Below are 24821 nucleotides of genomic sequence, written 5' to 3'. Positions count from 1 at the left end.
ATTGAATTATAATTTTTTCTTCTCCTGTTCCTGATCTAACGTTTCTTCCTTGTATGAAGACAGCAGATCGTTCGAAATGTTGCCTCTCAAGTCCAAGTTTTCGTTCAACCTGGTGAAGAAAAAATTCGGAAAGCACTTGGAGCTTCCAAAGATGGATGGCCCCATGGGATCGGAAGGGTTCACTGCACTTGCACGAGGAAGAAGACCGAGCATTGCTCCAGTACCTGCTATGTTTGGACAAGAAGGAGACTCATCTCCAGAAGAGCAAGAAGAGGAACAGAATATTTTGGAAGAGGAGGAAGAAAAGTATCTAGAAAGTCCATGGAACACTCCAGCCGAAAATTGCGAGTAAGAATTAGCGGCAAAGTTTCTTTAAAAGCACCTCGGCAGCGACTTGGAAAACTTTCCTGTACTTTTTTTTTATGATTGGTCGATGACTCCACAATCACAACGTTGATGTTCGGTTCGATGTTATCATTGATTGATACTAAATTTGAGTGACAACAGCCATTAACCAATCTATACATTACACTCATATTTGAGCTTTGTCTTATTTTAAATAAAAAGAACAAATATGAAATTTATTTTATCTCTGTTTAATATATCAATTTGACTGGCGGTAACTAATTTTGTTACCATGGTAGCGCTGATGACAGACATCACACTGTCCAATCATATGAGAGCATGAGTTTGATTGACATCAGTAACACGTTGCTTCAGAAATTTTTTTTCCACTGGGTTTCCGAAGTACTTTTAGACCAACTTTGCTGAATTAATCTTGTTTCAATTATATTTATTTAATTTACAAAAAAAGTGTATTTTTAAAAGTCTGGTGGTCGATAATTAAGGCAGAGTAATCGAAGTTTTCAATTCAGCCAATCCTATGAAGTTATTTGATCATTAGGTTTTAAATTTATTTCGCTTTAAAGTAATAATTAATAGCTTATATAAACGTAGTAAGATATTACCAGACAGAGTTAAGTAAATTGTAATATGTTTGTTCTATTTTTTTCTTTTTGCAGGATTGTTAAAGGATTTCCTCCTGTATCTCCATATATTGGAGTGAGTCCAACGCTCTGCTACCTTCTCAAGGAGAAGAAATCTCTGTGTTGTCTTGAACTTGCTCAGGTACTTAAACAAGAAAAATGCATTGAACTACATACATGCAAGATCCTACACGAGAATTAGGTTTATTGATGCTCTAATATAGATTCATTATTTTAAAATTTTCTTATGGGATTCTCTCAACTTATTCAACTATTTCACCCTCATATTCTTTTTAAATATAATTAGCAGTCTCTTAATTTTCTCCTTTTTATTTTCTATAGATATGCGAACATTGCGCATTTCGTAATGCAAAAGAGTACAATTGGCCCAACCGGTGTATCATCCTGGCTGCTGACTTCGCGAGCAATGGAATCTATAATTTCATCGTACCTCTGAGAGCGCATTTTCACGTACCACAGACTCTTAGGCCCATAATTCTATTGCTGGAAAGGAGGCAAGTAATAGATTAGAACCTTTCAGCACACGAAGAATATCAAAGTATTTTATATAAAGATGATTTTCGGATGGTTCATTTGATAATGACAAACTTTTTTTATTGTGTTTAGACCTCACCTGGCCTTTCTGGATGCTATTTCGTGGTTTCCTCTTGTATACTGGATGCAAGGATCTATAGATATGTAAGTAGCTTTCATGAGTAGTTAAATTTAGAGTATTTAGACTAAATATATATATAACATATATATTCAATATATGCACTTCTTTAATACAAATTATTTTGGCTTAAAATGGTCTTCTGACTGCCTAGTAGACCAAAGATTACCAACCATTCTTATTCAATGAAAATTTGTCTCTAACCTAAGAATATTGAATACCCTCCTGGTAGTTTTGATCTGTTATACATTATGAAAACCGTCAGTTCCCAGCTTGTGGCACACAGATGGGGCAAAGGCCTAGCTCTGCGTTTTGATCATGATCCCCATAGTGTTAATTTTTCACAAACTGATAGCACCAGAACTCTGTAGCTAAATGCTAAGAAGACATCATAATCACATTGCTTTTGATGGAAAATATCCGATATACGATCCCAAATATCTACATACAAGGTATCCATCAATTATTAACCACATTACAAATTAATAAATAACAGAAACTACAAGAGATATCGATAAAGCAGTTTTATTTAATGGAAGGGAAAACTCAAAAAGTTGATAAGTTTCTACATGGGCACCATTTTGAGCAGATAGGATGTCCAAACGGTTTACAATTGATGTGTCACTAAAGCTATTGCATCAGTGATTCGCTCGAGAAGTTCATCCAGATTTATAACGGGCGTATGATGTACCCGATCCTTCATATGACCCCATAGAAAAAAGTCCAGTGGGGTTATATGGATTGAGCGAGAGGGCCAGGAATTGATCCTCTTCGTCCAGTCTATCGACCTGGATAATGCTCACTGAGAAATTGTCACACAGCCAAAGTCCAATGAGGAGTCTAATGGTTATTGCGAAGCGCAACTTTTATCAACACTAGCAACATCTACACAATCTTATATAAAACTCTTTGAGTGGTTCTTTTAAATAGCATAAATATTATTCAAATATCAGCTTCAAATATCACTTAATCATTTTCAATGTGGTAAATAATTTATGGAAGCCTTGCAAATTAGCAAAATTACGGTACAGATGTGGTCAATTATAAAATGTTCATTTTGTCCAGCAGAATAAATTTTAAACTCTCATAATTGTATATTTATTTCTTTATTTACGCTAGTCTAGATGATCTACTGAGAGCTGGAATCAACCTAGCTGATAGTGTGGTGGTGGTTAACAAGGAGACTTCGAATTCCGCAGAGGAGGACTACCTTGCCGATTGTAATACTATTGTAGCCGTCCAGACAATGTTCAAGTAAGTTATTTGAGATCTGAGTTTGCTGCGAAATGCTGTTTTTTTTTGAAGGCTCCAAATTTTTTTTCTTTCTTTTTATTCCTTCCAGGATGTTCCCTAGTGTCAGGATCATTACTGAACTAAGCCAGTCTAACAACATGAGGTTCATGCAGTTCCGTGCTAATGACATTTATGCCCTTCATCTGTCAAGAATGGAGAAAGTAAGCAGTTTGCATTCTTTATGATCATTAGTGTATTCAGATTTTAAAATATCCTAAAGTCTACTTCGAAATGAGATGTTCAAAAACCTATTAATATAACTAAATTTATAAATATTAAAATGTGTAAAATTATAAGTTAATGAAGACACATTATTAATAATTTTTTATTATTTCTGTTGGTGAATTAATTTGTTAATCAGCTTTTAAATGAGATCGATAATCTGGCTTAGATTTTATGATATAATAATGATAATAACACCCATTTTATGATATATGTATATGATAATAACACCCATTACTACGATATTACTAACATAGCCATATTTATTTACATTTTATGTTTTATTCGGTCAGAGTGAACGAGACCGGGGGTCTCATATATCGTATATGTTCCGTTTACCATTTGCAGCAGGAAGTGTATTTAGTGCGAGTATGTTGGACACCATATTATATCAGGTATGAGTCATATTTTATTCACAAACACTGTTAAGAGATTAGATGTGTTTTCACCTTTATAAAATAAATCTATTTTTGATTAATTTGTGTAGAATTTATAATTAAACATAAAAAAACAGAAGCGATTAGTTATTTTCTGTTAGAAAAATAAACGTGATTTATATAATTTTATTCCGAGAGATGGCAGCACATGTCACGGCTTCGAATAAAATACATAATCGTAATAATTTAAATAAGACATTTTATATTTTGACCTTTCGAAATGATATTAGCTAAAATACGCTCACTATTATTTAGAAATAAAATAAATTATACAGATAAACAGAAATAAATTATATTTTTAAAAATTTCTCATATTTGTTAAGAAACAACTGGAATATTTTGGATTAATTTGCTTTTTGGCATTTGAAGTGTGTTAAATAAAGTTTCACAATGTTTCTTAACGTGATATACCTTTATTTTCGTTCCTTAGATAAATGATAGAGGGTGGAACCCTTACGGTATATTATAATGTTATATCTTTCTCGGATATTGCATTGTCATTTGCCAAAATGGAGGTCGTGGTGCGTAACATGCTTCACCAAATTCCCTATTTTTTAACATATTTTCCACTCAAATTTTGTCCAGACAAGTTCCTTGAAATTCGATGGTATTGTAATTACCAAACTCTGAGAATTAATTAATTTATTGGTGCTAGTATATTCTTTGAATGAGGGCATCTGATCTGCCATTTATTTTCTTAAATCTGCACAGAGCAGGGGATGTTTTCAAGATTAATTTTGCTAATATTCATGAAAATATTCCCTTCCTTCATCCACCAGTCTTCAGTCTGCTGATTACAGATTGAGTTTGACTGTAGCTTGGTATGAAAATGGGATTAAGCTTTTATTTATACTGATTTTATTTATTGCCACATCGTACATTCGTTCAGGTAAATCCAGCCTACTCTCCAATCTTAATCTGTTGCAGAATCAAATAAACATTTAGGGAAAAATTAATGGCAATGTACTTTTCCACTGGAGCAGTTTTTTTTATGATTTTTATTTAAAGTGCGTGGTACAATGCTCGGGAAACTCCACAAAAAGAATTGAAGGGTCCTTAGAAAACTTGGTTTGCTGCCAGCTATGTACAAATCTGAAGCTGTCGCTGTAACTTGTACTAGAATCTTAATCTCTTGTTTTTTTCCCAGGCCTTCGTTAAAGATTACATGATCACCTTTGTTCGCCTTCTGCTGGGTATTGACCAAGCACCAGGATCAGGCTTTTTATCATCGGTAAGCGTTTGGGTGGACATTTTTTATTCTCCGACCATTATATACAATGTTTTCTGTTATGCTACGTAACAGTTGTTTTCCAATTTTAAAATCTAATCACATGCGTGTTCCAGATGAGGATAACCAAGGAGGATCTGTGGATTCGAACATATGGACGCCTCTATCAGAAGCTGTGCTCTTCCTCGTGTGAAATCCCCATTGGGATTTATCGGACGCAGAGTTCTAGTGGCTCGGAGGATTCTACGGTAAGTCCTTGTCTTCTCTGTCTCCACACAACAGCCATTAGCCCCAAAAATATCAAGCCAGCTATGTGCAATTTTGAGAGATTTTTGCGTCCATTACGCATGCGTATTAATAATTTCCTGGTTATCTCAGAATGAAGTCATGCACTTCTACACGGTATTGACAATGAATCACAAAGTTCCTGATAGCAAAAAATACTTAAGTTGCTGGTGTTTGCTAACCCATTGTATGAAAGAAAAAAAAAATACACATTTACAGATATAATCCACGTCGACTTGCTTTTGAGATTGTTCATATCTTTATACCCTCATTTATATGCCCACTATCAGCAGTTATTTGAGGCAACAGGAATGAATTTATAGACTATAGACGCAATAAAATAAAAGGTAGATCTCTCGAACTATCCAAAAAACATTTACCATAGTTTTATTAATGCTTTAATAACCTCAATCGACATCAGCGTCTTAGAGGAATACTCTTGATTATGCAGAGTCTTCGTGCATAAAGATGGCACCACTTGGTAGCATCACAGTGTATTTATGTGGGATTTACTTAAAGACATAAATAACTACTGTCACTGGTTAAAGACACTGGTGTCACTAAATAATGGAGTCACTGGTTAAAGAAGTAATACAGGACCATCTGGACAGGGGTGCAGCTATACCATAGTAACAGCATGGGTTTGTTAAAGGGAAATCTTTTCTGACCAATTTGATTAGATACTATGACACAGCAACAAAGGAACTGATTGCAAAACATAATGTTAATATCACACTTGGATTTCAGGAAAGCCTTCTGTGTAAAATACTGCTATGTAAATTGGAGCAATGTGGGATTAAAAAGCAAGTTGCTGCTATGGGTAACGGATTGGTTGGGTGGGAGAAGACAGAGAGTGTCGTCATTAATGAGCATTGCTCTTATTGGACTAATGTTATTCTTTCCACTGCTAATACTAATATTAATCTACCTATTTACAATATCATCAGCCAATTTCTCTTTCCATTTATTTATGCTTCTGGATATTTACATATTTGCATATGGTTATTATTTAATTATATAATCGCTCATTTATCTGTTAACTTTCGATTTAAAGCCAAAATAAAACTTTTGGTCATTGAGAATGAAATGACATCTCTCAGTTGTTCAGCGTATTTAAGTTCGTTAATAATTGAAAAGTTAGGATGTTTATAACTTTAAATTAAAAATCGCTGATGTCTTTTTTTCACATCGTATGTATGGAATGTTCATTTTGTTTTCCATTTATCACAGCAGATATCCTTGGAATTAGCAGACAGTGAGAGAAACAGAATAACATCGGAGATCGAAAGGCAGGAGATTAGTAACTTGGTAAAGAACAGGATGGCAGATCTCCGGCTACCTGTACAGGACTATGGTAAGTGTTGAACAGACCAACATGGTTCTGTGGTACACATCTCTCATAGCAGTGTTTCTCAACCCTTTTCTTCTAACCATTCTCCTACCCACTTTTCAATAAGTCTATTATTTTTTTAAAGCCAAAATAAAACTTTCGAATCTTGAAAGTGAAGAAAAGAAATGTTCTCGGTTTAAGCAGTGCTCATATGAGAGAGCTCTTTTTTGCTATCGGTTTAATAAATATATAAATTATTACTATTTGTTTATTATATCAATCACAGCATAAACGTGAAAAAGTTATATCTCAACTGCTATTAAATCAAGGAGTAAATGAGTAAAGTGCATTACAAAAATGTTGACTGCATACGGCCATCCGAAACACGTATTGCTATTTATTTATTTATTAAGTCACAGGAGAGCCATGAAAGTTTTTATGTACAGTACGTACAGCATAGTGAAGTAATTAATAATGTATATTATTAGCTAATTAATTAGTAATTAATTGATGAGAAGATAGTTATTTACTTTTCACTTCTATTAATCACAGAAAAAGAAAAATTCAATTAATTTAAGAACTAATTAATTCATTCAAATTACGATGAATATTGCAATGGCATTAGATTGGGATAAGGATCCCGTGTATTCCACATTGGTAGCTTTTATAAGCGTCAGCAAATAAGTACAGTTGTATAAAATAAAAAAAAAATCTCGGGGTTGAGCTTTAATCTCCCTCATCTGCCCCTCCCATGGTCTGTAAGATCAAGACCATGCTATGGTCTTGATCTTACAGACCATGGGAGGGGCAGATGAGGTGCCAGATTGAAGTGCCTTTGGAATTTTAAACAAAATTACAAAGGAACTTTTTCTTTTCTTACAAAATGTTCTACTTTCCATTTTCATTGCCTCAATTTCCTCTGAACCAACCGTACCAAACCTGTAGCACTTCTCAACTGTTGCACTCGGATCCCACTCGCTGTGTTGTAAGATCAAGACCATGCTATGGTCTTGATCTTACAACACAGCGAGTGGGATCCTTCACAACGAGTTGCACAGGCATTGCATCACTGAAAGGTTTCTTGACCTTGTTGGAGGAGGAAGGGGTGTGTAAGATCTGAGACAAAACCCCTAGTTTGACAACGGAGATGCCAACTTCAGGGGCCATCATTGTTCTGAAACTTCTGAAAATAATTGAGTCGCCAATCGATGCCCGTCCCAATCAGCAACTCAAGAAATATTTTTTCTAAAAAAGAAATATTTAGAAGAAATAAGGAATGGTTGATTAATTTCATGAGATATCTGTTAATTAATGACTTAAACTAATTAAGAGTGACAAGTAACTTGACTAACTCCTGTTTCACTTTCCAGATGATGTGTCAGAAAAAAGAAACAGTCTTTCCTTTGTGATCATCAATCCCAGCTGTGATCTGAAGTTAGAGGAGGGAGATGTAGTGTAAGTAATTTTGCAAGATGTTTTCGGAATTTTCACTTTTGGATATAATTTGTCAATTCCTAATGTGTGTGTGCGTGCGTAAAATATCAATTACTTTGCCATCTTCTAAACATTACAGAGAAACGCTTAATATACTCCATCTTTCCATTGAATTAAGAATGCAAGAATCATTGAGAATACAAGCACCAAGGACCGCAACATTTAATTGAAGTGCCTTTGGAATTTTAAACAAAATTACAAAGGAACTTTTTCTTTTCTTACAAAATGTTCTACTTTCCATTTTCATTGCCTCAATTTCCTCTGAACCAACCGTACCAAACCTGTAGCACTTCTCAACTGTTGCACTAACTTTTTTGCTGAGAGATTTTCAGCAATATGTTAGTGACTGTGACAAAGGGCAGATCTTTGGCTGCTAGCGAAAACATAAATCCAAGAAACAAATGTCCGCGATGCATCATTTGTTGATAGGGCAACAACCTCCTCATTTCTGGTCCAAAAAGCATTATTCTGCGGTAGGGTCAGAAACATTCGGCTAATTGAATCACTGCATAAGCTGCTCTGCTTTACGTTGAGAATGTGTTATTATGGAAGTCATCGTACACTGAGTGACAACTTTATTAGGTACATACACCGATGAGCCAAAACATTATGACCAGCGAGTTGTTATGCAAATCGAAGCAACTGTTAAGCTGTTATTTGGTTTTTAGGAGCGTTAGCAACTAAGGCCATATTGCTTCGGGGATATGCGGTGGTCATTCCCTGACCTTTCCGCATTCTCCGTATTTGGTGGTGACGGGCTCGAACCCCAGTCTAATCAAGAAGCGTGTGCTACACACTGCCGCTCCTGCCCACCTGGCTCGAAGCTACTGCAGGTGAACTACAGCGCGTGTGCGGGTCGGGTCAGTGTTACTCTTGTTCTTCAGATGGGAAAGGCAGCGGACTTAAGCGAGTTTGACAAAGGCCAAATTGTAATGGCCAGACGACTGGGTCAGAGCATATTCAAAAACCAAACTATTATATTTAGGCCACCCGAATAATTAAATTCATCTGCCGTGCTGTGTGTCTTATGTCTGTTAATTGGGCGTGTTCTATGGTCGATTTGTCAGTTTGCTGGACGAAAAACCCTAGTTTCTGGGGAATAAACCTTGCTATCTACGCCTGAGACCGGTCAGAGAATATCCGAGACGGCACGGCTGGTAGGATGCTGACGGTCAATCGTGGTCAGTACCTACCGAAAGTGTTCCGAAGAGGGAAAACATACGAACCCCCTGCGAGGTGTTGGACGACCACGGCCTATCGATGCTCGAGGTGAGCGAAGGCTCTCCCAGATGGTACGTGGCAACAGAAGGGCGACTGTGGCGCAACTCGCCGGTAATTGGAATGCTAGTGACGGGAGCAATGTATCACAACACCAGTACATTGAACCCTGCTGAAAATGGGCTGCGTAGCCGCAGGCCGCTCGCTCCGAGTACCCATACTAACCACGGTTCACCGGCGACAGCGCCTACAATCGGCACGCGAGCATCGAAACTGGACCTTAAGTGTTTGGAAGAAGGTCGTCTGGTCCGATGAATCACGTTTCTTGTAGTACCATTTGGATGGATGTGTGCGTCGTTTACCTAGGGAAGTGATGGCGTCGTGATGCACCGTGGGACGAAAACAAGCCGGTGGTGGCGGTGTCGTGCTTTGGGCTATGTTCTATGTGCCGGGCACTCTGACGTCTACCACTTACCTAAACATCATTGCTGACCAGGTACACTCTTTCATGGCAACGGTCTTCCCTTCTGGCGGTGCCATCTTTCAGCAGGATAACTCGCTATGCCACACCACCCGGATTGTCCGAGACTGGTTCGCGGAACATGAGGAAGACTTCCAGGTATTGCCCTGGCCTTCAAATTCTCCAGACATCAATCCCATCGAGCATCTGTGGTTTGTGTTGAAACAGCAACTCCGATCTGCGGCGTCTCAACCACGGACCTTACAGGAGTTAATTACCCCTGCACAGGTCTTGACAGCCTCCAGTGGTCTCTCTGATGAATGAGATGTTTCAGACCACAAGATCGCCGTTCACCAGCTGGAAAATACTTGGATATGGGACCAGTCTATACAGGAGACAGAGTTGAATTGAAAATCCCTAACAGGTTTGCAGTTTCCAAGATATTCATACCGGCATGTCTAGTGCTAACTGCCATGCCATATTAAAAGTTACTTAAGTCTCTCGACTTGCTCGTTCCCGCACTGAATTGTACACAACACACAGTAGCTATTGTTACTGAGCTGTTCTGGGATATTTTGGAACATCAGCATCGAACTTGGAGTGCCTGTTATTTGAAATTCACTGGAAACTGATGCCCGTTTCGAACTACATTAACTTGACACTGACTTACAACTCATTTACTGAACACAAATCAACCTAAGAGTATATTAAATAATTAACTCTGTCCACTGGCCTGCCATCAAACCTCACTAATGTTTTCCTTTTTTTCTCTCTTTCTTTGCAGCTTCCTAATACGGCCAAGTCCAATTTCCAGTAAAAAAATCTTCATGAAAAGAGGATCCATCCGTGTCAAGCATTCTCACAAACACAAAAGAGACAAAAAACAATCATCTATCGATGACTCCCTACTGCTCGGGGCATCCTCTGGCAATCCCTTTGAAGAGAATCAATGTCCACCTAACCGTGAAGAATGGCTAGAGAATGGTAGCATCAGAATTCCTGTGAATGGCAACATCGATGTAGAGATCACTCCACCTCTAGAAATGGCAAAAGGGACTGCTGTCTAAGACTTACGTGCGTTAAAAACACAAAAGAGAATCAACTCAACACACCTCATTCATCATGTGATACTAAAAGAAGTGCTTTCGCAAAGTGTCAAAAATATGCCAGCGTTGGGATGACCCAACACTGCTGCAAGAGTAGCGTATGGAGGAGATGCTGTCCGAAAATCGCTCTACAAACCTTTTAACGTTTGTAAACTCCATCTACGCTTAAAGTTCTTCTGTAAGAATCCAACATCATCTTCAAGTCTGTTTTTTCCATCTCTGAACTACTATGCATTGACTCACTGACTTCTCCTAGAAACCGAGAGGAGATGACATGCTTAAGATAGTGTCCAGTACCTTGGTTGAAAATTTCGAATGAGCCATGGGTTGTAGGAGCAAGCGAAGAAACTACAACCACCCAGCAATCAAAGAAAAAATGATGTTCCTTCAGCGAAAATGATTTCCAGTATATTGTCTTCTTAACCACAACCACTGTTTCGTATTTAAAATGCCACTTCAAAGTAAAAATTAGGAGATGATCACAAAGTTTCTAAAATTATCAATATCAATATTCTTCTGTGACAGATGTTCGAATTGGACAAGAGACTAAACTGCACCATCTAAGTCTCCTGCATTCTAAGTATAAATCCATATTTACAACTTTTCAAGTAATGTCAGAGATGTTCAAAAATTAGCAGATTTTCAAGAGTTATTGGCAGAATTTTCGATAATGAACTATGACTCATTCATCAAGATGGACATTTCATAACTTCTCCATTCAATCTTTAGCAAAATTCATATCATTTTCCCTTCTTCTCTCCTTTCATAATTCCGTTTTCCTACCCAACGAGCACTTTGGAGACAAATTCTTTCTGTTCTTTGCAGAATAGCATAGAAATTTGATAAGAAAATAATTTCGCATCTCTTTATGGCTAAGGATGTTTCGGTAGAGTTAGATAATAAGACTGTTTTTTTTAATTTCCATCTTCTACTTTAAAATAACTACATATTTTGTTTTCGGAACTTGAAAAGCAATTATTTTATATTAGAAAATAGGGGGTGGCTGTGTATCAAATATGACTTGAAGCATTTTATAAAAACGTTTAGGTGGGAGAGTAAGGAACTTAGAGATCACAAAGTCGAATTCACTCCCATTAAACAATTCGTGATAGCCATTTTGTGGGAACGAAACAACTTGAATATTTATTTATTTATTTATTTATTTATTTATTTTTGTATATTCTTTTTTAATAGCATTGCAACTGACCTTCAAACATGGTATGAGAGATTTATGAGAACATAATTTTCTATTGTTTCTTAAACAACACAATTCTGTTCATTTGTATAGAAACTGATAAACACCATCAATAGAGGCAAGCTACTTCCGGATTAATTATTAATATTTCTTAATAAGAGAGGCTACTTCCGGTTTAATGTTTTTTCTTAAATAATAGAAAATAAATGGTGTATTTAAACACTTTCTATTTTTTCTTAAATTACCAAATAAATTAATTTTTAATAAAATTATTTATTAACATATTAAATATTAAAATAAAATTTATATGAAATATTAAAATGTTTTCAAAATATTATTTTATTATTTAGAAAATTATAAAATCTAAGTTGTGATTTGGTTTCAGATTACGAACTCAGTTTCTGTCTTCCGTATCTAAAGTATTAAGATTTATAAATCTTATTTTTTTCCCCATAATATTTGAAAGATTTTATCTTATTATTTTAGAAAAAATTGTCTTAAAAAAATAAAAAATAAAAAAATCAAACAATATAGTACTCCGGTGATCACGTTTCACATTTTCCTGGAAGCCAGTATTATTCTACAGTGATGATGACAAACTAATCTTATAACTCGACTACATAAGAAGACTGACTTATGTCTATAAGAAATGTGGTTTGATGTTCAGCTTAGTGTAATTCGCGCTACAATTATTGTAATGAGTATTTAAAAGAGAAAACATTTTGTATTTTTAAAACGCACGTATACTTCGCACTGTACAGTTTTCATGTTTGAATTGTATGACAAATACACGAAATCACTCATTAGTATGTAATAAATTTGTTTTTCACCCGGGTTCACCAGTGCCATTATTTCACTTTTCAAATTTTTCTTTCACTGGCATATTTATTTATTCATTCACACTAATCACTATTAAATTTAGTATCTTTGCCTGGGCTGGTTATACTTATATTACGCATGTGCTGGATAATCCAGCGCATGCGTAATCAAATAAATAATAAAATAATCATTTTAAATAAATATTATCAGTTTTGTTCTCCAAATAGTTTATCAGTTTTTTGTTTAAATTATTTAAGTACAGTATTATAGCTGTTTAATGTAATGCATTCATAATCTTCACAGATTTTTGATGTGAAAACATCTTTAAACTGAAGTAAAACCAGTTTGTCACGAAAATGCGACGCGGAAATGACGCATATTACGTCATTTCCTAAATGGCGCTAATGCAGTCACTAAAGTTGATTCTTATAGTTTTTTTTTTAATTGATTTTTTTATTTATAATTTAATCCCTACTTTGGAATCTAACTTTGGAAAGATCGATCTTTCCAAATTTGGGCCCGAATAACTTTATCAGCTAGCATATGTCGCCTCAACTGGGAAGGTGCTGTCACCTTGTATGATTTATTTCTCGTGGTTTGGGCTTAGACCATTGATCGTCATTTCTGGAACAATGAGTGCCATGCAGTACATGCCAAAAGTTAATGCCAGAAGTGGGCCAGCAAGGTTGTAATATTGTTTAATAAAACATTCTTTGAAGAGTGGTGTCCTGTCACTTTTGGCAATACCGTATATGTATAAATTAAACAGTTTTATGCAGGGTGAAAAGTGTGCTGCTTTCTCTCGAGCTATTTCGCTTTATATTCTGGTTTCATTAGTGGCGCCACTATTGGTGGAGCAAAAATCTTTAATCTTTAAAACGTTCTGGATCAGAGATTACATTTTCGTACAGATACGTTTCTCGGTTCTACTGATTACATAAAGTATATAATATTTAAAATCATTGCTTTATTAGCTATATATAAATCTTTCTTCAAACATATATTAAAATAAAAACCTTTACGTCCACCCACTAGATTAATCATACACTTTGAAATCTGGATTACTTTGCTGTAGACGTCTAATGACAGATTCTAAATGTTTTTCTGCATTTTCGTCTAGTGCGTCCCATACTTGCTCTTCAGTCATTTTAGCGATATCATTAGGAATTTCCCTCAAGTCTTTTCCGGTCTGCATGCACAGTACCTACGTTAGAATTAATGAATTTATAATATTGTAAACTGAATGTTAATATCCCATAATAAAAGTAAAAGCATAAAGTAAATTCAAGATAACCGAGAGTACAGGAACAGGAAAAGTGTTGGAGGATGACTACTGCGAGCTACTTTAAAGTAGATTTGTGATTCTACTGCAGGAAGCTTGGCATCTTCACATCATAGTCTCGAGACTTCGAGGTATCTTGTGAAAGAGAAATTCCATACCATCCAAAAGAATGGGAGTAACCTTCAGCAACTTCAAGAATACTTTTAATGGTTAAAATAAGCACGACTGGGTCATAGAATCCCACAGGGACTGTTCAGAATGATTTTCATAGCGAATACTCTTTCTGAACATTTGTTTCTTTTATTTTAAGTTTTTTTCTCCTTACTTTTGAGATTCCCCGTGAGAAGGCATTTTTCTTAACGCACCATGAACCTTGCTCTACCAGTGATGTAGAAACCTTCCTTAGTCAGGCTGGTCTATATTTAAACTTCCTTTAAAACCGATTCCATGAAGGGAATACACAAGGATGTTCCAAATCATGACTGATCTCTCTTTAACTCTTTAGATACTAGTACAGATTCTTACATAAAGTAAGTGTGTTTATATTTTGTACAAACGAATTGTGTCCCTGGTGGTGAAGAACTGGACACGTTGCAATGACTAGTTTGACCATCATTTGAGAGTCTAAATCGCTGTTGGAGCTGATATTCAGATTACACTTGCTAGGCGCTAAAATACTATAAACATTGAGTATACTGGAGGTAATTATCCAGGTATGAACACTGTTGGTAAGATTGGAAGAATGGCCAGAATGGCCCTAGGAAATATTAGGTCAGTGGTTTCCAACCATTTCACCTCTAAATACGGTTTTATTATTATTTTTTTCTTAACGGACCTCATTCTTTTCTTGAAGATTCTCTCTGCTTGCCAAAGTCAGTGTGACAACTAACAACAGTTAATTCGTTTCCTCATAGTTCACTGTTTAATTTCGTCAAGTAACAAAAGTGAAAAAAAAAGAAACATAATTTGAAAATCCATGGACTGATAATCCTCAAACTGTATAGTTTACTGTATTGAGAATACGAGGTAGTTTATGGACATCCAGTACTAAATTAGCCGATCCGCAGGAGTCTGCAGACCACCGTTTGAGAGTCCACAGGTTGTGGACGATTCTCATTACTTGGTACAATACCATTACTTTGTCAAGTGGAAGCCTGAAGTGACAAATACCGTGTCTGTACTCTAAAACATGGATTTGCTTTCTCTGTTTTTTCTTTCACTTAGTGGGAGTTATGTCTTTTGGGGTTTTGAGGCGAAACCTTACATCACATTAATAATCTCTGATATGGATTCTGCTACTGTTGGTCTGTATTTGATGAGCCGTAGTTTCTTAATTTATAATTAGAACCAATGTTAGAACCAATAATACCATCCCTCGTTAAACTCTGGACTATTTAAATGAGTGGGATTGTTTTAGAAAGTTCCAAATGCTTATTTAACACAGACTTATTCAACACACGAGTATTTCCATTCCTGCACGGAGGATTATTGCTACTCACCTGAGTCATGGCTGCCCGTTCTAGATAATAGGTAAGATCAAAGGCCACTGCCACTGTTTTAGCTACGATGATGGCTCCATGATTTCCAAGGAACAAAACGTCCTTATCGTCAAGAATTCTTCCCATTCGTATTCCTTCTTCTACCATATTGCCTAAACCGTTAAAATGGTTGTCATACGCTATTCGATTAAGGAATCGAGTAGAATTTTGGTGTACCATCCTCAAAGTCGGATCTTTTAAACAACCTGAAAAGACAAAAACCAGAAAAGTCACAGAAATATCATAACAAACTGAAAGGTACTCACGCACATTGTGCATTCGGATTAATTAACTATCAAATGAATGAACTATCAAAGGTTTTCTCGAATTATTTGATATGATGATGAGGTTCCAAAATTTTAATTGTAAAGTAATATAAAGAACAGGTCTGGATATTGTAAAGCGGTAATTAGATTTCAGGTTAATCCACTCATGGACCTGTATTCATATCTGAAGATACGTTTTTGATAGGACAGGAACGCCAGATGACCGATGCATAAAAAAATCATTGGATTAATGCATGGGGCAGCATAATTCACAAGGATGCTCTGATATCTCAAATTCTGACGAGTACTTTCTTAAGTGTTCCATATTAAACAGAAGTATTTAGCCCTAAGATGATTGGAGTGATGCACAAAGGTTATGGTTGTGCCTCAAATGAGACCAAGATCTTTGTGTTTTCCAACTGTAATGACTGGAGATCCAAGAAATATCTGAGCATCGCGTCTAGCAGGTTTTTTTTTTTTAGTGGACATCTCAAACTTGAAAGGTATCCTAACCGATAGTACTAAGTACTGTGCGTGGGTTAAAGATTGAGAAAATGAAAGAAAATGCTGGTTGACAACACACTTGAATTTCTGTAGATTGTAATTTTCAGGAAATGCAAGTGAAGGAAGGTTATTCCAGAAAACGAAGTTGAATGAATAAATGAGGAAGAAGAAAAGTTGAGTTGGTCCTGTAAGTTTGAAGTTGGACAGTAAAAAGATGTCGATTGGTTGCGGCACGAGCTCGGACTGGTTTGGAAGAGAGAACGGGAATTATAGAAGCCAATTCAGAAGAACAGTGCCATGGAAGTATCTATAGAAAAGGCATTCACCAGAAGCAGAACGTCTATGATACAGAGAGTGAAGAAACTTTGTAAGAGATGGGTTGTTAATTAATATAATTGTCCTCTTTTGAATGGAATTTAAAACCCTAAGAGAAACTATGGGGAATCCGTCCCAGGTGTGGGTAATATTCCATTGCCGGGGCAGATTTAAGATTTTTGGAAAGTAAATAACTGTTCAGAAGAACCATAAAGCCAAGAGCGGCGAAAGAGAAAACCCCGTTTTTCAGATGCATACGAAGCAATATTTGTGATGTGCTTATTCCAAGAAAGATTATGAGTCAGGGTAATCCCTAATAAAGATAAGTGACCTTGTCTAGAAATCTCAGTGTCCTCGAAGGTCATCATAGGAGTAGAAGAATCCTTTTGCGAGATATAAGACAGGACTGGGTTTTAGAAAGATTGAAATCGACTTAGTTATCTTTGCCTCACTGAAGAATTACCTGGAGGGATTGGTAGTAGATATTCGAAAAGTTGAAGCTGTACATAGCAAAATTTCTGAAACTGGAAGGTGGAATGCAATGTGCTGTCATCAGCGAAACTATGCAGAAGATTTCCAGTCAATGGAAGAAGATTATTCATATACAAGAAGAAAAGAATGGGAGAAAGAATTGAACCTTTGGGAATACCGACATTAGTGGAGAAGTTAGAAGACAAAGAACCGTCTACCATCATAAGGAGTGAGCAGTTAGAAAGGAAACTGGATGTTCAATTACAAAAAACAATCAGCATTCCATACAATGGAAGCTTATTTAGAAGACTTTTATGCCAAACACGATCAAAAGCCTTTGAAATGTGGCCCATCTGTGAACAAATTCAATCGAAAAGTTTGATAAAACTCAAGCAGTTGCTCTTGACATTTCCAAGGCTGTTAGGAGTTAGCGATTAATGTATTTCTTCATTACTTGAGAAAGAATAGATGTGAGTGCAATAATACAATAATTGGATGGGAAGGATTTGTCACCTTTTTAGGAACTGGCTGGATATGAGAAAATTTGCAAGCAGAAGGAAAAACACCAGTGGAATAAGAAAGTGTAAAAAGCCGAATACAGAAGAGAAGTAAGCTTAGGAGCACAGGTTTTGAGAACAATTGGAGAAATACCAGGACCAGGTACTTCCTTGGTATTAACATCGTTCAAAATTCTTCTGATGTCCTTTTTGACGGAAGACCATAGGCGGCATTGAATGGAGTGTACTGGAAATGGTAGGAGGTAGTTTACCAAGATCGTGAATACAAGAGTTATAAGAAAAGTAGGATGCTAGTTAGTTGGCTTTATCTTTAGCTGAGGAGGCAACAGAACATTATATTTTAACAGAGGTGGGACAAATGGGCAAAAAGCTGAGGCCAATGGTTTCAACAAGAGACCAGGCTTCCCGGCTACCGTGTGGACAATAAGCAAATTTTCTACTCTTAGCTTGTTAAAAATATAGTTTGGAATGATTATTTGGAATACTTTACAATTGTTGCGAGATGTGGTGTATGCAGAAAATTAACCCGAAGACTTGGATGCAATCCAATTGCGATATACAACGTTATCTGAACAGTATTATGATATTTATTGGAAAACCAACGTTTATAAAAGGGCGACATTTAAGGTGGAGTGTGCGGTAAAAGGATTTCATTTCTATAAGAATAATTTCACTAACTCCATCCCAGCAAACACTGTCATCAGAAGATTAAAAACAGTAATCCAACCAAGGAAAAGAAATCTCGTAGATCATTCCATTTTGCATTATTTTAATGCCAAACAACACGAAGTTGGGAATGTTCACGAGAGAAAGGCTTCATTGGAGAAGAGACCATCACCAAGTAATGACCTGGGGTTCCTAGAGGACCACTCACATCGACCGGGTGCTTGGATGAGTTGTTAGTGAAAAAAAACATCAAGAGATCAAATAAAGTCAGAAGATTTGTAACCGTCGATCGACCTTCAAGAACGTTATGCAGGAAAAGAATTGAATACTGTTTTGGGCTTTGAGTCACCGTGGTTCCAGCGCGTGACTGCTAAATACGGTAGAACTTCCTCTGAACTTATGTGGTCGTCCCGGAGTATAAACAGAAAATTTATTTTATTTTTAGTAGCGAGCAGCCAATTGAAATGGGTAATCTTTGGATTTCTAATTTTGCGGATAAGTTTGACGAAATAAGTTTACCAAATCATTGGTGGAAAAGCTGTTCTGATGATTTCCTGATGTCGTTTCTGGTAACTTCATAAAACAAGATTTATGTCACTTGTAGAACATGATCGTAGTGTTAACATATCTGATATATAAAGGGAGCACACACGCAGTATTAGCTATTTCACTTATTAAATTGGAAAATAATAATAACTAATTTGGAGAAATATAGTTTGTCATATTGTTTAGTAAAATTCAGAGTTTTATTGGCATGTTGTAAACATTCTAGATATGCGGAATCAAGTTGAGTGTAACGCATACAATCACCTAATCCATAATTTATTTCAGACCTGGCCCGCGTCAAATCTGGGCACTAACAGTCTCAGTCAACGAGTTGAGATTCGTTTCTTAAAGTCAATGTTTACCATTGGAGTTCGGTCAACCATATTCTTCATTTGGCATCACAAAAAGAAGTGTATTGCCAACAACCATAGTGGCTAAAGACATTGACATACAGTTCTTCAATTTGTGGTTAATCAAGCTTCTTCAAAATATCCGGATGATTCATGGAATTCACGCTCCGTTCTACAAAGAAGGATGGGCTAATGCGTGTTCACGAATTCGTAAATGAGAATTTTCTGATCTTGAAATCTTCACTTTAGTTTTATGTATACATCAAGTTAGGTTCGTCGTTGCCTTCCCAGATCAGAATCGGATTCCTCCGAGAACATACGTTTATATAAAATCTTTGCCATTAGAGAACACTCCAAAAATTTTATTGATGTTAAAAAGCATTTTACATGTGCTTCCATCCGATATGCTAAAGGGGAAAAAGGCTGACATGTTTTTCTATATTTTGTAGCATATAAATATAGAAAAATATATTTTATAGTTTATATAAACTAAAATATAGTTATTTTACTTTAGAGATTAAGTGGAAATCAAATGTGACTGGATCTGACGTGGGCAAGGACAGCAATGACAACACAACCGGCCACAACCATGACAACAGCAGATTGTGAACATGTGCATTGACCTAGTGAAACAAAACACCTTTAGTCAGCTTTCCTGGCCTCTTTTGCTTGATTACATCTCGAAATTTAGTTACTAAGTTAAGCGTACTATTGTCCGTTTATTATTTGTCCTTTTGGAAAATAATCTACCATTATTATTTCTTTTGAATCCCAGTAGACAGATGCCATGACCCTGCCTGCCAATGGGACTGACTTGGTTGACATACTCAACAGAACAATTTCAAGCCAATTTATTTTGTAAGTAGTATAAAACGACCATGCTGTTCTACTTTGATCTAAGATCGGAGGCCTCTAATAGATTTTAATAATTTTACAACAATGTTCAAGTCATTGACCTCATTTATGTTGTAGTGCATGATTATTACATCGTAAACTTGGTGGAATAGCGTTTACGAGTACTGTTTATAGGTTAATTAATAAGGCGTTATCCAGTTATTTATAATGGGACAAACTTGATATTTATCCTTTTCTCTTATTCCTGAATAAGCTTACGAAACAGCTTAACGTTCTCAGATTGCGTGAGTAGAAACGAGATTGGCCAAGGTTGTAAGGCGAACGAGACGTTGTTAAACAGAGTTATACATCGAGTTGCCACTTTATTATGCATACATACTTAAAAGTGAGTCCTCTGTATCCTTCAGAACAGCCTAGATTCTTCGTGGCAGGCATGAATTCAACGAGATATGGAAAGTGTGCCATAGCGATGCCAATCCATGTGGACTCGACTGATTCCCACAGTTGTTGCAAATTGGATGGCTGCGGGTCTCCATTCCAAAGGGCTCACAGATGCTCGATTCGATTGAGATCTGGTGACAGATCCGCAGAAGGCTGAATTCACGTTCACGTTTCTGGAAACCAGTTATGAAAAATTCTGATCTTTCAAAATAGGGCATTATCCTGGTGGAAGAACTCACTACCTTCACTTCAGCAAATGCCACAATGCACTCATGAAATCAATCCTTCATAGCATCTAAATGTTGCTCCACTGGTATCAATGGGGTTAATGTGTACCACGAAGGCACTCCCCATACCACTACATCAGCCCACTCCTGGAAAGATAGGTCCATGGACTGTGTGCTCTTCGCTCTAGTGCTCCGGTAATGGCTTCTTTACCACAGCCTTGATCACTATGAGCATATATAAATATACAGGGTGTCCATTTTAAAACGCAACAGGAGTTTCACTTCATAATATTTATTTTCATTATAACCAAATATGTAAAACATAATGAAATAATCACTTAAATACAGTTCACAAAATATGCTGGAAGCGAGTGCAAGCATATTCTGTGCCACTTTACGAAGAGTTGTTTGATTTATTCTTGCAATAACCTCGGAGATGTTCGTTTTCAGTAGTTATGGAGTGAGAATTATTGTCATGAGTCCTTTGAGCCCATAGGAAGAAATCTGGTGGCGTTAGGTGGGGAGACCTGGGGCCATAAGCCTTGTGAAATCAATCGTGAAACTCCAAAAAATTCTCGAATGGTCGTTCGCGCAATATGGCATGATTGCAGTTTTTGAGTTGCACCATAGCAGGGTTGCTGTTTCTGAGATACCCCTACCATGGAATCTGGCGTAGACTACAATGGCATGTCCAAAGTCATTTAAATCTTATTTGCTGGCTATTCTAGCACCGAATTTCGCACGATACAATGTCTGCTCGCCTCCTTTGTATTCTGTGATGTTGTTACTGAATGAGGGCTCTATTTTACAGAAAGTGTAGGTGTACGTAATAATGTGGCCACTAAGTGTAAGTGCACAATTTTAAAGGGCCCCTCGTGGGGAGCACAGTTAGTATAATTACCGTCCTCCCTACACTGGGTGGAAAAGACCTGAGTTCGAATCCTACCGATGACGCGAAGAATTTTTCATACATATCGAACACTAGGAAATATAGTGAACGAAAATAAGAAATTATAACATATATTCATATTAAATAATAAAAATATATTATACAACACACATGTACCAGAACCTCTACCTATTGTTCTGACGAATGCTGCAAAGATAAAGCACGTATCCAGTAGAAGAACATGCTTCCAGTGGATGCGTGTACTCCTTCAAAACGCTTAGTAATGCCCAATTTCATCTCCAGCGTCATTGTTTTGCTTTTAGATATCAAAGAAAGAATATTATGTTGTTCTGCTAATTTTTTCAACTTGTAAAGAGATTTTATAACAACATGAGGAAATAACAAAACAGCACCAAATCCTTTTTCAGAATAGTCAAAATGCGGACAGTTGGACTAGAGACAACTGACAACAGAATATATCACAAGAGCTGATACTTAAACACACATTTCAGAATAAAAACATTAATTTTTTGTCTGTAACCATTAGTATTTATTAAAGGGCACGAATATATAAAAAGGCTTATTGACACATGCGGATGTCCTCTTACTTTTGGCAATATAGTGTATAAGGTGCTCTCAGAAAGTGGACACCACAGAATTGCCGAAGATATCAGTGTATAACTCAGTAGCGATCAATACTACCAACTGAAGAATACACACTATTATAGACACAATTATGCTGACTCCTCACCTACTTAGTTGCTTTGGCGCTTATCACACCTACACATATGCACATTCGCTGAAGAAAAACCTGTTTCCGGAAGAAAAAATCATGCAACCCTCGCTTGAGGAGACCGACTAATTTAGCCATGTTGCGAAAATAGCCCCTCCCCCAAATAAAAAGTTCTTTTTTTTTTTTTTTATTAACGGGTGGTCCAGTCATCATGCTACCTATTAACAGGATTCGAACTCGGGCCGAAGAACATGGCGGTTATAAATATTTTGTGTTCATTTTCATCCAATCTTTTTCCTTCTGCGCCAACCGTTTTCTTAGAAAGCTTCAGGAACTGCTTGGCATCTTATTTATTATTTTGTGAAAGTCATTTGATAGATATCAAGTGTATGAAAATAATCCTCATTAGATAGTAGTCAGTACATTTTTATGTAATGCAAACTGCAGAGTCATTCCCTTGCATAACGAAAATAATATCTTAGCAAATTGCCAACAGTCCAAAATACCTGTACGGAGAATTCGAGTGGAGAAAAAGAAGGGAAAAAAAGGCTTCTTTTGTTTAAGATTTATTTTATTATTTTGCTTACTTTCAACCAAGAACCTAAAAACAACATTGAGATATCGATATAATTTTTCTTCCACATACATATATTCTGTTAAATATTAAAAATAAAGATATTTAATTATCTTTAATATGTGTTCATCATTAATAATTTATTAATTTTAATAATTGATCAAAATTTATTCGTAAATTACGATCAGTCTTCAAAATAAAAACTTTAAAAATATCGTCCACTTATATCAGTAGCATTCCTGAAAGTCACAAAAAAAAAAATAAATTTGGAAAAGTTTGTTTCGAATCTTACCCAGTACAGTTGTGAAGGGCATATGTGTATGCATTATCACTCTGACATCAGGCCGAGTCATGTAAATTCCTCTGTGCAAACAGGATGCTGTTGTTTCTGCACCTCCCTCGCCTTCTACAACCTCTAAATTATCATCCACCCCTAAAAGGTTGGAAGGAGTAACCTGTAGGTATAAAATACGTCAATAACAAGAATATCTTGAATTACTTATTAATACGTTCGCCGTTAAAATAGACTAAAAATAAACTGAAACAGGTTTTCGGAACAATTTAGAAAAATTGGGTTCAAAAGTGACTAAAATAAACAGTTTTTCAGCACAATTTCGAACGTTAAAATGCACTAAAAATAAAACTTTTTTTTTTTTTAAATAAAGAAACAATTTTTCAGTATATAAAGAGTTTTTATATAAAAAGCAGGTTCAAACAAAAAAATTTGAAAGTCATTTAATATTTCATTACATTAAACGAAAAAGACAGTTTTTTCAGATACACTAAAAATAAAACACAATACATGAAAAAAAAAATCAAAAAGGGATTTTTTGTTTAAATAAACAAGCAAAATGCAACACAAACAAACAAAATGTAGCACAAACAAACAAAATGTAGCACAAACAAACAAATAAGGTAAAACAAAAAGCAGTACAAACAAACAAAATTGCCACACAAACAAAGTTTCAAATCAAACAAACAAAATGCCTACACAAAGTTTCAAAACAAACTCCAAGATTAGTGATTGCGTACGATTTTAAAGATTGCAACAAAATTGTCTCTTCCTCATAAATAATTAGGGAGCATCTATTCATGAAAATAAAAGGTTTATTATTTTAATTTCATTAAAATTTTTATTTTCTAAAAATGAACAGCCTAATTTTCCTTATTAATTATTTATTTTTAATATACAAATTAATTTTAAACTTTTTATTCATTTATTTATTATTATTTTTCTTATGTCTACTAATTTCGGAAAAACTAATGCCCATTACCTACCAAAGTTCTAATAATACTCCTGCGCAAGGGAAACACACTCCGAAAGATAGGTCAGCTTATTTTATTATTTTTTTTCCTTACCTCACTCCATTGAAGGCCGTAGGGAATGATAAGCATCACCTGTCCATTGCCGTCAACACTTGGAGCCAAAGTTGAAAGATGATTGCAGATACCCTCGTTCAGTCCATACTGGTCTAACCCTCGATAAGCAGCCGCTAACTGTACACGGGACAGACGATTAGTTTCACGGGGAGATAAGTCCGCTTTTTCGGTCAATCGAGATGATTTAAGGTTGCTAGTTCCTGCTGACAGACGACGACTGTTCAGATGGCGAGCCAGTTCCCTTATTCCCTTCATGTTGACATAATCTAAAAGTATTATTGTATTTACCACTAACGGTTATTTATGGTAATTGTACCAACAAACCAGCTGTTCCAAACTTAGCCAGCCTATCTTAGGAAGACGTAAACATTTGCGTTTCAAGGACTAAACAGGTGCTGCCATCTGGCGGATTATACGTAAAACAGTTGGATTACTCGTAATTTACGCTTGATAGTAATGATTTGCCGTTTTTTTTTTTTCATAATCGTTTTTATTGAAAAATAAACAAGTAATGATGCAG

At 36.0% G+C, this 24821-nt stretch overlaps 2 protein-coding genes across 2 annotated transcripts in view; one reads left to right on the top strand and one right to left on the bottom strand.

Moving 5' to 3' along the window:
* LOC150087925 (potassium channel subfamily T member 2-like) overlaps nucleotides 1-11192 on the top strand; it is a 223851-nt gene extending 212659 nt beyond the window's left edge. The window contains exons 20-31 of the mRNA XM_090370515.1: nucleotides 60-348; nucleotides 1023-1128; nucleotides 1329-1501; nucleotides 1614-1685; nucleotides 2779-2913; nucleotides 3002-3113; nucleotides 3468-3569; nucleotides 4759-4842; nucleotides 4956-5087; nucleotides 6355-6478; nucleotides 7825-7909; nucleotides 10411-11192. Coding sequence (XP_090226641.1) covers nucleotides 60-348; nucleotides 1023-1128; nucleotides 1329-1501; nucleotides 1614-1685; nucleotides 2779-2913; nucleotides 3002-3113; nucleotides 3468-3569; nucleotides 4759-4842; nucleotides 4956-5087; nucleotides 6355-6478; nucleotides 7825-7909; nucleotides 10411-10693 — 1697 coding nt within the window. The 3' untranslated portion in view covers nucleotides 10694-11192. The remainder of the gene's footprint in view (nucleotides 1-59; nucleotides 349-1022; nucleotides 1129-1328; nucleotides 1502-1613; nucleotides 1686-2778; nucleotides 2914-3001; nucleotides 3114-3467; nucleotides 3570-4758; nucleotides 4843-4955; nucleotides 5088-6354; nucleotides 6479-7824; nucleotides 7910-10410) is intronic.
* A 2399-nt stretch (nucleotides 11193-13591) lies between these two features.
* On the bottom strand, nucleotides 13592-24620 carry LOC150087924 (uncharacterized). Its single transcript, XM_090370514.1, has 4 exons — nucleotides 24281-24620; nucleotides 23214-23376; nucleotides 15528-15772; nucleotides 13592-13950 (listed from the first exon to the last, which is right to left on the bottom strand). The coding sequence occupies exons 1-4, from the start codon at nucleotides 24554-24556 to the stop codon at nucleotides 13783-13785; spliced, it is 852 nt and encodes a 283-aa protein (XP_090226640.1). The 5' UTR covers nucleotides 24557-24620; the 3' UTR covers nucleotides 13592-13782.
* Nucleotides 24621-24821: the final 201 nt, after the last annotated feature.

The sequence above is a fragment of the Mastigoproctus giganteus genome, chromosome 3 (genome assembly GCF_048544385.1).
Source record: "Mastigoproctus giganteus isolate SK-2022 chromosome 3, ASM4854438v1, whole genome shotgun sequence".
Taxonomy (NCBI): domain Eukaryota; kingdom Metazoa; phylum Arthropoda; class Arachnida; order Uropygi; family Thelyphonidae; genus Mastigoproctus; species Mastigoproctus giganteus.
The sequence above is the reverse complement of the archived record's forward strand: the minus strand, read 5'-3'. Positions and strand labels throughout refer to the sequence as shown.